General features: G+C 39.8%; 1 protein-coding gene across 1 annotated transcript in view; it reads left to right on the top strand.

Annotated features, from left to right (window-relative positions):
- The window catches only part of LOC102162178 (probable ubiquitin carboxyl-terminal hydrolase FAF-X), a 48,494-nt gene extending 35,469 nt beyond the window's left edge, over positions 1-13,025 (top strand). The window contains exons 14-15 of the mRNA XM_021080895.1: positions 9,767-9,940; positions 12,685-13,025. Of these exons, the coding sequence (XP_020936554.1) occupies positions 9,767-9,940; positions 12,685-12,844 (334 nt within the window). The 3' untranslated portion in view covers positions 12,845-13,025. The remainder of the gene's footprint in view (positions 1-9,766; positions 9,941-12,684) is intronic.

Below are 14,184 nucleotides of genomic sequence, written 5' to 3'. Positions count from 1 at the left end.
AGCTGAAGCAAATGCCACACCTACTATTTTTATCTATATAACGATTTCATTTATGTTTTCCTAGGATTTAAAATAAGCATTATGGAGTTCCTGTCGTGGTGTAGTCGTTGACGAATCCAACTAGGAACCATGAGGTTGCGGGTTCGATCCCTGGCTTTGCTCAGTGGGTTAAGGATCTGGCGTTGCCATGAGCTGTGGTGTAGGTCACAGACACAGCTCGGATCTGGCGTTGCTGTGGCTCTGGCGTAGGCCAGCAGCAACAGCTCCGATTAGACCCCTAGCCTGGGAACCTCCATATGCCATGGGAGCAGCCCTAGAAAAGGCAAAGAGACCAAAAAAAAAAAAAAAAAAAAAAAAAGCATTATGATGATACTGTTATCACACCTAACTTAAATAAAAACTTACTATTATTCCTACATCCCACAATTCAAATTTATCCAATTATTTAAAAAAATTATTTTTTATGGTATGATTGGGTATATATACTACAGTTGGGTCTCATGAGTTTCTTTTAAAATTCCAAAAAGAAAAAGAAAAGAAAAGAAAAGAAAAATGGAGTTCCTGTAGTGGCTCAGTGGCTAACAAACCCGACTAGTAACCATGAGGTTGCGGCTTCAACCCCTGGCCTCGCTCACTGGATTAAGGATCTGGCGGTGCCGTGAGCTGTGGTGTAGGTCGGACCCCATGTTGCTGTGCCTGTGGCACAGGCTGGCAGCTGTAGCTCTGATTTCTGACCCCTGCCTGAAAACTTCCATATGCTTCGGTTTTAGGGTGCAGCCCTAAAAAAACAAAGGACACCAAAAAAAAAAAAAAAAAAATTTCAAGTTTCCTAGAGTTCTCATTTTGGCTCAGCAGTTTATGCATCTGACTAGCATTCATGAGGTTTTGGGTTTGATCCCTGACCTCGCTAAGTAGCTTAAGGATCTGGCATTGCCGTGAACTGTGGTGTAGGTTGAAGTGGCTTGGATCTGACGTTGCTGTGGCTCTGGTGTAGGTCGGTGGCTACAGCTCTGGTTGGATCCTTAGCCTGGGAACCTCCATATGCCGCGGGTGTGGCCCTAAAAAAAAGACAAAAAGAGACCCCCTCAAAATAAAATAAAAACAAAAATTCAAGTTTCTCTCTTCTCATTCTCTCTCAGTAGCTGGGTTGTTGGGATTTTGGTAGAGGATATTTTGTGGGTAGGTTGTTATTTTGGGGTTTTTGTTTGTTTGCATTTATCAATAAAGAAACTTGGTACTTTGCCCTGGATAATTCCCCACAGTCTAGATTTTCCTGATTGCATTCTAGTAGTTTTTTAGTATTTTCTTTGTCTCTGTCCTTGTAATTTTTAGGCTTGCAGGTTATATGCTCCGTCAGAGCTGCTCTGCTGCTGTAACAAGAAAGCAACCATAAACAATACATAAATGAGTATGATGTGGTTATTCCAATAAGACTTTGTTTATGGACATCAAAATTGGAATTTCACATTTTCCCTTATGAAATACTATTTTGATTTTTTTCTAGCCATTTAAATATATATAAAACCATTCTCAAATTCTGGGGTTATATATAGACAATGGGTTAGATTTGACTCATGGGCTATAGTTTTCTTAGCCATGATTAAGAAGTCTGAGCAAATTGAAATATGTTGTGCCACATTTGCAGCAGGCAAGACTGCTTCATAGGTGGTGATTTACTTCCTTGGAGTAATACAAATGTATATATTTCATTTTGTGATGTTTAGTCATTTAGTCATCACTAAGTCCATATTTTCATTATGGTTAGAGTATGGTGGTATTCTAATTTCATCATCAGATATTCATTAACTAGATTTGGTCTGTGAAGAGAAGCTTACTCATCAATTAGTTAACCTTGTGTGTGTGTGTGTGTGTGTGTGTGTGTGTGTGAAAACTAGTATAGATACTGTTTTATTTTTCTTTATAAAATAATTGGTTTACTAGCTTCCTACTCACATGACTGATAAAATTTACTCTATTTTTAGATTTTTATTTTCTTCTTAGGGCCACACCTGGGGCATATGGAAATTCCTAGGCTAGGGGTCAAACTGGAGCTGCAGCTGCAGGCCTGCCCCACAACCGCCACAACATGGGATCCAAGCTGCATCTGCATCCTCTGCTGTAACTTGCAGCAACACCAGATCCTTAATCCACTGAGTAAGGCCAGAGATCAAACCTGTATCCTCAGGCATACTAGTCAGGTTCTTAGCCCCTCTGAGCCACAAGGGGAACTCCTATTTTTAGATTTTAAAAGTGTAATTATGTTTCTTACACTAATTTTATCAATGCCTACTTTGTGTTATGCCCAGTTACTGCTGTAATTACACAGCTCTCATTACTGTATAGAATAATCCTATATAGGAGGTTTAGAATTCTTTCGGCAAAGTACCTCCTAAGTAGATTTGATAGAGACTTCTTTTGAAACTCATGTATTTATAGTACTGTGATACCCATTATCTCTCAATATAACTCTATATTTTATAAATTAAATTCTCAGCCTAGGTCATGGGTGATTTGCATATGTAACATTTCCTACCGCATGTGTTATCTTTCCTCTTCCACTTCCATCAGCGGGCAAATACCGCACTTGTCTCTACCTTTTACTGTACAGATTTCTTTTCTTAACTTATCCTGTCTCTGGCTCAATATGTTTTTTCAGTATTCTTTTTTTTTTTTTTTTTTTTTTTTTTTTTTCCCTTTTTTGGCCACACCTGCAACATACGGAATTTCCTGGGCTAGGGATGAATCAGCTGGCCTACACCACAGGGACAGCTACACCTGATCCTAGCCATAGCTGCAGTCATTGCTACAGCTCATGGCAATGCTGGATTGTTAGCTGATTGAGGCAAGGAATCAAACCAGCATCCTCATGGATACTAGTCAGATTCTTAACCTGCTGAGCCACAGTGGGAACTCCTTTTTCAGTATTCTAGTCAACATTTCTGCCCTCATTATTTCAGATTACTATATTATGAGCTTTTGTCTTAAACATCGTATACTCAGTTATTTTTGTGTGTTCATTTCTATGTAATTATAATTACATATCAAAACATAACATGCATGCATATTTCTGCCTCTAGGTATAGCTAGATCTGTAAATGTGTATCGTTTTTCTTATTAAAATAAAAAATTCCTGTGATTGTCTTTTCTTTTTTCTTTTCTTTTTTTTTTTTTTTTGCTTTTCAAGGCTGCACCTGTGGCACATGGATGTTCCCAGGCTAGGGGTCAAATTGGAGTTGTAGCTGCCAGCTTATACCGCAGCTACAGCGACACAGAATCCAAGCTGTGTCTGCAACCTACACCACAGTTCGTGGCAATGCGGGAGCCTTAACCCACTGAGCAAGGCCTTCATCCTCATGGACACTAATCACATTCCTTAACTGCTGAACCACAACAGGAACTCCACTGTGATTGAATTTAAATGTTCTAAATTACAGTAAGTTTGGGAATTCCCTTCATGGCTCAGCGTTAACAAACTTGGCTGACATCCATGAGGACACAGGTCTGATCCCTGGCCTCACTCAGTGGGTTCAAGGATACGTCGTTGCCGTGAGCTCTGGTGTAGGTTGCAGATGCAGCTCAGATCCCGTGTTGCTGTGGCTCTGGCGTAGGCTGGCGGCCACAGCTCTGATTGGACCCCTAGCCTGAGAACCTCCATATGCTGTGGGTGCAGCCCTGAAAAATGAGAGAAAGACAAAATAAATAAATAAATTACAGTAAGTTTATATTTATGATTTTTGTCTTCACAGTTACTCTTTCTATGTTAGGGAGAAGCTCAGTTTATCAAGCACTTTGGTATTAACCTATAATCTAGACACACATTGTGCTCATAATGTGTGGGGGGTTTTTGCTTTGTGGGTTTTTTTGGCAAGGTTTATGTAACAGAATTCACCAATGTAACCATTTAAAAGTAGTGGCTCTTAAGTATATTTAAAATGTTTGTACTGTCACGAGTATCATCATCCCACTGTCTGGTTCCCGAATATTCTCATCACTTCATCTCATGGCCGAATTGATACTCCGTTTTGCGTAGGTACACCATGTTTTGGGTTAATTGCTTAGCAATTGATGAACCTTTGAATGGCTTCTACCTTTTAGTCATTGTGAATAGTGCTTCAGCGAACACTCGTGTTAAGTTTTTGTATGGATTTAAGTTTTTATTTCTTTTAGTATATATTTAGGATTGCAATTGCTGGGTAATAGGCTAACTCTGTAAGCTTAAACATTCCATTGTAACATCTTACTTTCTCACCACCAAAATAAGAGGGTTGCGGTTTTTCAAATCCATGCCAGTATATATGGCGTTTGGGGGTTTGTGTTGTTTTGGTGGTGGTCATGTAGGATTTTTGCGTTGTTTTGGGTTTGGTTTTTGTTTTGCTTCTTTAATGTAGACCTTCTAGTAGAGGTAGCGTGGTAAAATCACTTTGGTTTTAATTTCTGTTTCCATAATGACTAGCAGCATTTTTTTCAAATGCACCAGTGGCCTCTGTTCACTGGTGCCAAATAGAAGCATGGAGACAGAGTTTTGGGTGAAGGAGAAAAAAAAATTTTATTGCTTTCTTTGGCAAAGGAGGTCACAACAGGCTAATGCCCTAAATAACTCTGCCCTCCCTTGGGGGCTGGAAAATAGGGCAACAAATAAGGGTCAGGGTAGATGTAAGCTTTCATTCTTCAGAGCCTGGGACTGGTTCTTGTGGTCCTACAAAAAATAAATCTTCACGTACTTAACAACTTCCGTTTGTTGCGGGTTATAATTCTGCAGAAAAGCTCAAAGACATCATTATGTGTATTCTTTGAGAGGGAACCAGAACCTGCCCCAAGGCGGTGCTGTTGTGTCTTGACGGCTCCTCCCTGGTCTCTGCCTCCCCTCCCTTCCCTGACCAGCACCTGTCTGAACCTGCCCCTGGGAACTCGGAGAAGGTCATGGAGGCTGAAGGAGGCCCATGTCCTACAGACGGGAAGTGGGGGAGTTCCATCATGGCTCAGTGGTAGTGAACCCAAGAGGATTCAGGTTCCAATCCCTGGCCTTGCTCAGTGAGTTAAAGGATCTGGTGTTGCCATGAGCTGTGGTGTAGATCCAGACATGGCTTGGATATGGCATTGCTGTAGCATAGCCCGGCGGTTACAGCTCCGATTTGACCTGAGGGCTTCCATATGCGATGGGTCTGGCCCTAAAAAGACAAGAGAAAGAAATGGGGGACAGAGAAAGGATTTGTGTCCAAAGGCTCCAAAGGGCTCTGCTGTGTTTCAGTGCAGAGCATCTTTTTGATGTCAGAAAGTTGTTGTTGGAATCTGTGTTCTTGTTCACGAAGCCAGTGAACGGACTTTGAGAACACACAGGCAGCAAGCAAGCAAAGTCTTTATTACGGGAAAGCAAACAGTTCCCAGGATGGCCCTCCTTTCTATTGTCTTATAGGGGTTTTTATACCTTAAAGATGGGGTTACCAGTGCAGGTTCCAGAAAGATGTGGTTTTCTCCCACTGGCCTTGCCCAGTTACCTATATCAGTCCTTGTCCAATAGGGGTCTTAGGGATGGAAATTTTATGGTTTCTTTTCCCTTCTCTTCCCTTAGACTGAGAGAGAGTCACCATTCCTTTCATTGCTTTCGTATCAGTTGAGGAGTGGGTTAGAGATTAATGTCCATCTCCCTGTAGTAAACAAGCCCAATGGGGATGTTACTCTCTGGAGCCCTTATGCCATAAAACGTTAATCAATAGCCATAGCTAAGAATGCTTCAAAGCGTGTGCTCCTCCACTATCTGAGTTATTATTCTGCCTCATTTTCATGTACCTAGTGGCCATTGGCCATTTGTGCTTTATGTTTGGGTGTGTGTGTGCACCCATGGCATGTGGGGTCAAATCAGAGCTACAGCTTCCTGGCCTATGCCACAGCCACAGCAACAGCAGGATCTGGGCTGAGTCTGCAACCTATACCACAGCTCATGGCAATGCCCAGTCCTTAACCCACTGGGGGGCAAGGCCAGGGGTCAAACTGCAACCTCATGCATACTAGTCTTATTTGTTTCCACTGATCCATGATGGGAGCTCCAGCGCCAGATCTTTAACCCACTGAGCAATGCCAGCGATCGAACCTATGTTCTCATGGATATTAGTTATTAGCACTGAGCCACAACTGGAGCTCCTTCTTAGTAGTATCTTTTGATGCAGAAAAATTTTATATTTTGATGAAGTCCTTTTTGCCTATTTTTTCTTCTTCAGGTTTTTACTCCAGTTTACTGAAATTTTTTCATGGTGAAATGTATATAACACAGAAGTTAGTATACTGTTTAAATTTTTGCTGGTATATAGTTCAGTAACATTGGCATTTTGTATGTCATCATCCACCTTCAAAACTTTTCATCTTCCTAAACTGAAACTCTGTATGCATTAATAATAACCCTTCCATACTTGATTTTTAGGTGTTGATTTTTGGATCTTGCAACTCTGTTGAATTTACTGAATTCTAGCAGGGTTTTTTTGTTGGATTTTTAGAATTTCCAGTTTGGATGCCTTTCTTTCTTTTTTTTTTTTTTTGCCAGCTATATTGATGTGAAAAACAGGCATCCTTGCCCGTATTCCTGATCTTAGAACAAAGGTTTCGGTCTTTCCATCTTACCAAATAGACCAAAAACCTAAACGGTAAATGATAGGACTTTTAGAAGAAAACAAAGAAGAAAAGCTTCATGATATTGGATTTGGTAGTGATTTCCTTGAGCAGATAACAAAGACATGGGAAACAAAGGGAAAAATAAAGAACTCGGTGTCCTTTTGTTTGTTTGTTTTTGTTTGTTTCTTTGTTTTAGGGGCGCACCCTAGGCTTACGGAGGTTCGCAGGCTAGGGGTTGAATTGGAGCTGCAGCTGCCACCCAACACCACAGCCACAGCAACCCGGGATCTGAGCGATGGTCTGACATACACCACAGTTCACGGCAATGCTGGATCTTTCACCACTGAGCAAGGCCAGGGATTGAACCCACATCCTCATGGATTGTAGTTGAGATTGTTAACCGCTGAGCGACAAAGGGAACTCCGAACTCAGTATTCTTTATCTAATAAAAATATTCTCTGAAGGGACAGGGAAATTCCCTAAGTACATTTTCAAATAAAGGGAAATTTGGAAAGAATTTATTCACAATCAAATCTGCTTTAAAAGAAATTCTAAACATAGTTCTGATTAGGGAAAACTTGGAATTTCAAGAATAAAAGCAGAGAAACAAATGCGAAATACTGGATATTTATAACACTCTTCTCTGATTTCTTTAAATTTGTTTAGATATTGAAAGCAAGAGTTCCCATTGTGGCTTAGCAGGTTAAGAATTTGACTAGTGTCCGTGAGGATATGCGTTTGATCCCTGGCCTCCTTCAGTGGGTGAAAGGATCCAGCATAGGTCATGAATGCAGGCCAGATCTGGCATTGCTGTTGCTGTGGTGTAGGCCAGCGGCCAAGGCTCCAATTCAAACCCTAGCCAGGGGACTTCCATGTGCTGCTGGTATAGTCCTGGAAAAAAGAAATCAATAACTAACTAACTAACTAAATATCAAAAGCAAAATAGCCATAGAGAGATCATTTAGTGTGTGTTATTATAATACGTTTATTAATTATAAAGAGAGAAATGTAAAGGCCATTATTTGGCTATGAGGCTTTTGTGAGTTAGTTGAATTAGAAAATAACTCTGCATGGCAAGTTAAGAATGATCTGAGTAATAGCTTAGAGTTATTACATTAAAATAAATACGAAGAGATACATAGCAAAACACCACTAGATGCATTGAAATATAATATCAATACATATTTAAATAATTCAGAAAGGGTCAGGAAACAAAGGATAAGATAATGGAATTATGTGAATTATACACCTAAATTCAATATAGCACTAACATAAGATGTAAAGCGATCCAGTTAAAAGACCGTTTGTCAGATAAGATAAATAGAACTAATTTATATGCCTTCTATAAGAAAAGCAATTTAAATGCAGTGTTTCTAAATTGGAAGTGAATGAAAGCATGCAATGAAATACCACTGTACATACATCAATTAGATTGGTAAAAAAAAAAATAGTGACACTGTGAAATACTGACTAGCATGTACACTTTGGGTGACTTTGAAACAGAATAATTAGGGAACTGTAACACTTAAAAAGTCGATTCAAGGAAATAGGTATTGTATTAGAACGGTGGCACTAGAAAACTTGGGGAATGGAATTTTCGTTGTGGCTCAGTCGAAATGAACCTGACTAGGATTTGGATTCATTTCCTGGACCTGCTCAGTGGCATTGCCTCAAACTGTGATGTAGGTCTCAGAGGTGGCCTGAACCTGGCATTGCTGTGGCTCTGTAATAGACCAGCAGCTGTAGCTCTGATTCAACCCCTAGCCTGTATGTGCAACCCTAAAAAAAAGAAAGAAAATTTGGTGAGGGATTGAGGTATGGTTTGGTATCTTGCTAGTGGTGGTTGTTACACAACAGCTTGTATTTGGTAAAGATCATAAACTGTGCTTCAGGAAGATTGAGTGTTACTATGTGTGAATTTAAAAGTAATTTTTTAAAATTAGCAGCCAATTTTTTAAATTGTTTAAAGCATACCCCCATACACAGAAGAAAGTAACCTTTCTCAGCAGGTTTAATATTTGGCCTTGTCTCTGAGTTCCTTCTGTGGCAAATGGGAGTGTCTTGGGAGTGGTGGGACACAGGTTCAGTCCCCACCTTACACACTGGGTTAAGGTGTTGCTGCAGCTGTGGCTTAAGTCTGAATTGCAGCCAAAAAGAAAAGGGGAAAAAAAAAAAAAAGGTTTTGCCTTGTCTTTTGCTAAAGTTGAATCTGTTTCTGTTCTCTTATGTACATTATTCTATAAATATTAAATTGGATGTTGTTTGAGATCTTCCTGAATGACCTGGGTTTTCACAGCCTCGGTTTTCATTTTGTGTGCACACAGTATTTTGTTTTCTCAAGATTGGTTGGCTTATGTTTTAAATCCATTCACATTGCAAAATATACATTAACTCTAGAATAGAGGAAATCTTCTCTTTTCACTTGGAAAAATTGCTTTAGTTATGGATAAATAGCTATGAATTTCACAGTGTAGTAACCCCAGATTTAAGCAGAATTAAATGAAAGTAGTCATTATAATATCCATATATGATTGTTTTCCTTCTCATCTTGATGAGATAATGGAATTAATTATGTGAATTATATACCTAAATTCAATATAGCACTAACGTATTTTTAGTTTTTTACCTGAATCCAGAATTCATGAATATAGTGTTTTATAAAGCAAACACAAATTTTTTGTCTTTTGTCTTTTTAGGGCCGCACCCATGGCACATGGAGGTTCCCAGGCTGGAAGGTGAATCGGAACTATAGCTGCCGGCCTACTCCGCAGCCACAGCAATGCCAGATCCAAGCTGAATCTGCAGCCTACACCACAACTCAAGGCAACACAGGATCCTTAACTTGCTGAGCAAGGCCAGGGATCAAACCCGTGTCCTTGTGGATACTAGTTGGGTTCGTTAACCACTGAGCCACAAGGGGAACTCCAAAACAGACATAGTTCTTAACACCTGCCATTCAACACTGGAGTACCTATTTTACCGTAAGCTTCACTTCTATTCCTTTTTCCATCCAATACGTAATATGCATTGGTTTACTTCCCTTTTCCATGTAAAGGAACACAGCGTCAACCTGTATTTCTAATCTCATTGTTGTTTTTATTTTAAGAAAAAAATACATACATTCTGAGGATGGAGAATATCACTTTTTCTGTTTTTCTCTTAGGCTTTGGGGTGAACCTGTTAATCTACGTGAACAACACGACGCCTTAGAGTTTTTTAATTCTTTGGTGGATAGTTTAGACGAAGCTTTAAAAGCTTTAGGACATCCAGCTGTTCTAAGCCAAGTCTTGGGAGGGTCCTTTGCTGATCAGAAGATTTGCCAAGGCTGCCCACATAGGTAAGTACTAGTTAACGTTTTTATTTTTATTTTATTTTTTGGTCTTTTAGTCCTTTTAGGGCCGCACCCGAAGTATATGGAGATTCCCAGGCTAAGGGTCTCATCAGAGCTGCAGCCTGGTGGCCTATGGCACAGCAACAGATCCGAGACGCATCTTCGACCTACACCACAGCCCACGGCAATGCTGGATCCCCAGGGATTGAACCTGCTAGAGTTGTTTCCGCTGCGCCACCATGGGAACTCCATAACGTTTTTAATACGTACTTAATATTTCTTTATTTTTTCCGTAGTATAAATAACATTTTCACTGGTACTTACATATGAAAGCAGAGACAATTATTACACTTCGTTACACCCTACTGTTTTGCGGAACAGGGGTTTAAGTAACATTTATTTTCTGTAATTTTACTCAGTGTCTCATTATTTTCTCTTTACATTTGTATGTTTTGTCATATCCTAAGAAATCAAATGGCATTCTTGATAAAACTGTAGTTACCATAAGATATTTACCTGGTATATTATAATTAAAATAGTAATTGACTTAGTATGCCTTCCTATAATACAAAATTCTTTCTCACTCAAATTATCAAAATAGGGTAGTATTTTCTGAAAGCCATTCTTTTATTCTGTAAATATTATTTTGGTGTGAGTGAATTCTCTGTCACCTGTTCCTATCAGTCCTTAGTTTTTTATTTAGTTGTCAAAATTATTCATAATTCTTTTGCTCTGGCAAATGAAGATATTCATTGGCAAATGAAGTATATATTCCAACAAAATTAGTCTTATTAATTTTATTTGAAATGTCTAATTAAAAGACAGTTTAGGAGTATGTAAGAGTCCCACATTTTTTTAATATTTTTGAGTACTGGTTTGTTTTAGAATGTCCTATACTGCAGGAGAAACTGTTAACATCATTTCATCCTCTAAGACTTTTTTCTTCTGCCGATAGTTTCCTATCACAGTGGAAATGTGTAATAAGCAATTCATAAATACTTCCATTTGTGTACTTGCTTTTTTTTTCCCCTCTATCTGAATTACAAATTTCCAAGTATGAAGGACTGTAAGACATAATATCCCCTGTGCTTTATGTGTGGTGGGCACTCTTAATATGTTGATCAGTAGATTTAATGTTTGAGAATGTATACTCTATGTCCTATTTTCTGAGTTTCTAAGGGTGTCATCAGAAATTTCTGGTGTTCCCGTCGTGGCTCGGTGGTTAATGTATCTAATTAGTACCCATGAGGACAGTACCCATCAGTCCTTGGCCTCGCTCAGTGAGTTAAGGGTGCACCGTTACAGTAAGCTGTCGTGTAGGTCGCAGACACGGCTCAGATCCCAAGTTGCTATGGCTGTGGCTTAGGCCAGCAGCTACAGCTCCAATTGGACCACTACCCTGGAAACCTCCATATGCAGCCCTAAAAAAATAAAAAAAAAAAAACAAAAAAGAAAGAGAGAGAGAGGTAGGGAAGGAAGGAGGGAGGGACGGAGGAAAAAAGGAATTCCTGAAAGCCCCTTTTCCAAAAACATCATCACAGTCTAAATGACTGACTCCATCCTATGTTATCTACTCTCTCTACTAAATTTTATGACTCTGTAGAATAGAGAGATGTACAGGTTTGTTGGATGTTTGAACTTGTGCATGTGTTGGAACTTGGCATCTAAGTGCCATAAATATTTGTTGGTATTTTGTACCACACAAGTAGAGGAACATTTAAAAATTCAGCTCATGGAGTTCCTGTCATGGCTCAGCAAAATGAGTCCATCTAAGAACCAAGAGACTACAGGTTCAATCTTTGACCTCGATCAGTGGGTTAAGGATCTGGTGTTGCTACGAGCTGTGGTATAGATTGCAGATACAGCTCGGTTCCTGCATTGTTGTGGCTGTGGTGTAGGCAGGCAAGTGTAGCTCTGATTTGACACCTGGCCTGGGAACTCCCATATGCCACGGGTACGCCCCTAAAAAGCAAAAAAAAAAAAAAAAAAAAAAAAAAAATCCGTTCATGAATAGACTTTTTCTCAATTTGATGAGTCTTTACCTTTCTCTTTCCATGAATTGTGTTTTGGGTGTGGGGGTGTGTGGGTGGGGGTGTGTCTTTTTAGGGCCGCACCTGCGGCATATGGAGGTTTCCAGGCTAGGGGTCTAATTAGAGCTGTAGCTGCTGGCCTACGCCACAGCAGCTTGGGGTCCGAGCCGCATCTGCGACCTATACCATAGCTCATGGCAATGCCAGATCCTTAACCCACTGAGCGAGGTCAGGGATCGAACCCATAGCCTCATGGTTCCTAATCAGATTCGTTAACCATTGAGCCGCAATGGGGACTCCTTCCACGAATTGTTAATACTTAAATAGTATAGGTATACTGAAAGAATATAAAGAACTAAGCCACGAGTCCAGACAAGCTTCATCTCTACCTTCTAAGCTATAGTGTAATTAGTATTTTGTCACGTCCTCACTATCACTCTCCTGCAGTCGCCATATCTGTAAAATAGGGATAGATGCATATGTCTAGCAGGTTTTTTCTAAAGCTGAAGATAAGCAAAAATGTGGGTATGGAATCTAATACATTGTCCAGGACAAAGCAAATGGTCAGGGAAAGATACGTATTGTTTATGAGCAACATTCTATGGCTAATGCATTTGACGTACATACTGCAAATGTGTTATTTGCCAAGTTCACAACTCAAGCTAATATTTAGCTACCTAGGTAATAATCCCTTTGCTGTTTCTTAAATTACATCTTTAGATACGAGTGTGAAGAATCTTTTACAACTCTGAATGTAGATATCAGAAATCACCAAAACCTTCTTGATTCTTTGGAACAGTATATCAAAGGAGATTTATTGGAAGGTGCAAATGCATACCGTTGTGAAAAATGTGATAAAAAGGTATGTATTGTTTGTTAATGCATAGGGGGATGCATTGATAGAACTGGAAAACTTCAAAGTTGTTTGTTTTTAACCTTAACATTTACTTCTGCTTTGCTACAGTGCTATAGGGAGGGAGTCAAGGTGATAACTGATTTAAAGAGTTGTCAGGGAAACAATACTGAAAGAAAATAATAATGAACCTGGAAAAATTCTTTGAATTTGGTGATTAACTTTTTCTTTTTTTTTCCTTTCTTTTCTTTCTTTTTTTTTTTTTTTTTTGCTTTTTAGGGCCGCTCCGAGGCATATGGAAGTTCTTAGGCTAGAGGTAGAATTGGAGGTGCCGCTGCCTGTCTACACCACAGCAACAGCAACTTAGAATCCAAGCCATGTCTCCCACCTACACCACAGCTCACAGCAATGCCAGATCTCCGATGCAGTGAGCAAGGTCAGGTGTTGAACCCACATCCTTGTGTCTACTGGTCAGATTTGTTTCCACTGCACCACAATGGGAACTCCGGTGATTAACTTTTCTTTTTATGGCCATTCCCGCAGCATATGGAAATTCCTGGGCTAAGGATCAAATCAGAACCGCAGCTGCCAGCCTATACCACAGCAACACCAGATTTTTAACACAATGAGCCAGGCTAGGGATTGAATCCACCTGTGTTCATCCTCACAGAGACAACATCAGGTCCTTAACTCCCTGAACCACAACAGGAACTCCCTCAGTGATTAATTTTAGAAGTCAGCATAACTTGATACCATTTTTTGTCTTGTGGTTTACAAGATGCACAAGTTACTTTACATTTCTGCACTGAAACACATTCCTAAAACCTGAAGAGATAACAGAAAATGTTTTCCCTTTTTCTTAACTTTGGCTTATAACTACTGTGAGCTTTAGATATACTTTACAGCTTTAGACATACTGTGTGCTAGTTTTATTTGGTTACATCAGACTTTCAGAACTATTTGCATTTCTTAAGACCAGATACGATTTTTGGACTTCACCAACTAATACTCTTTGTTGTTACTGAAACAGTTTGTGGGATAATTTTTTGGTTTGTTTTTGGTCTTTTTAGGGCTATACCCATGGCATATGGAGGTTCCCAGGCTAGGGGTCTAATTGGAGCTGTAGCTGCTGGCTTACGCCACAGCAGCTTGGGATCCGAGCTGCATCTGCGACCTATATCATAGCTCATGGCAATGCCAGATTCTTCACCCACTGAGCGAGTCCAGGGATGCCGGTCACAGATGAGGCTTGGATCCCAAGTGGCTGTGGCTGAGGCTGTGGCATAGGCCAGCATCTATAGCTCTGATTTGACCCCTAGCCTGCAAATTCCCATATGCTGTGGCTGTGGCCCTAAAAAGCAAAAATA

This window comes from Sus scrofa, chromosome Y (genome assembly GCF_000003025.6).
Source record: "Sus scrofa isolate TJ Tabasco breed Duroc chromosome Y, Sscrofa11.1, whole genome shotgun sequence".
Classification (NCBI taxonomy): domain Eukaryota; kingdom Metazoa; phylum Chordata; class Mammalia; order Artiodactyla; family Suidae; genus Sus; species Sus scrofa.
The sequence above is the reverse complement of the archived record's forward strand: the minus strand, read 5'-3'. Positions and strand labels throughout refer to the sequence as shown.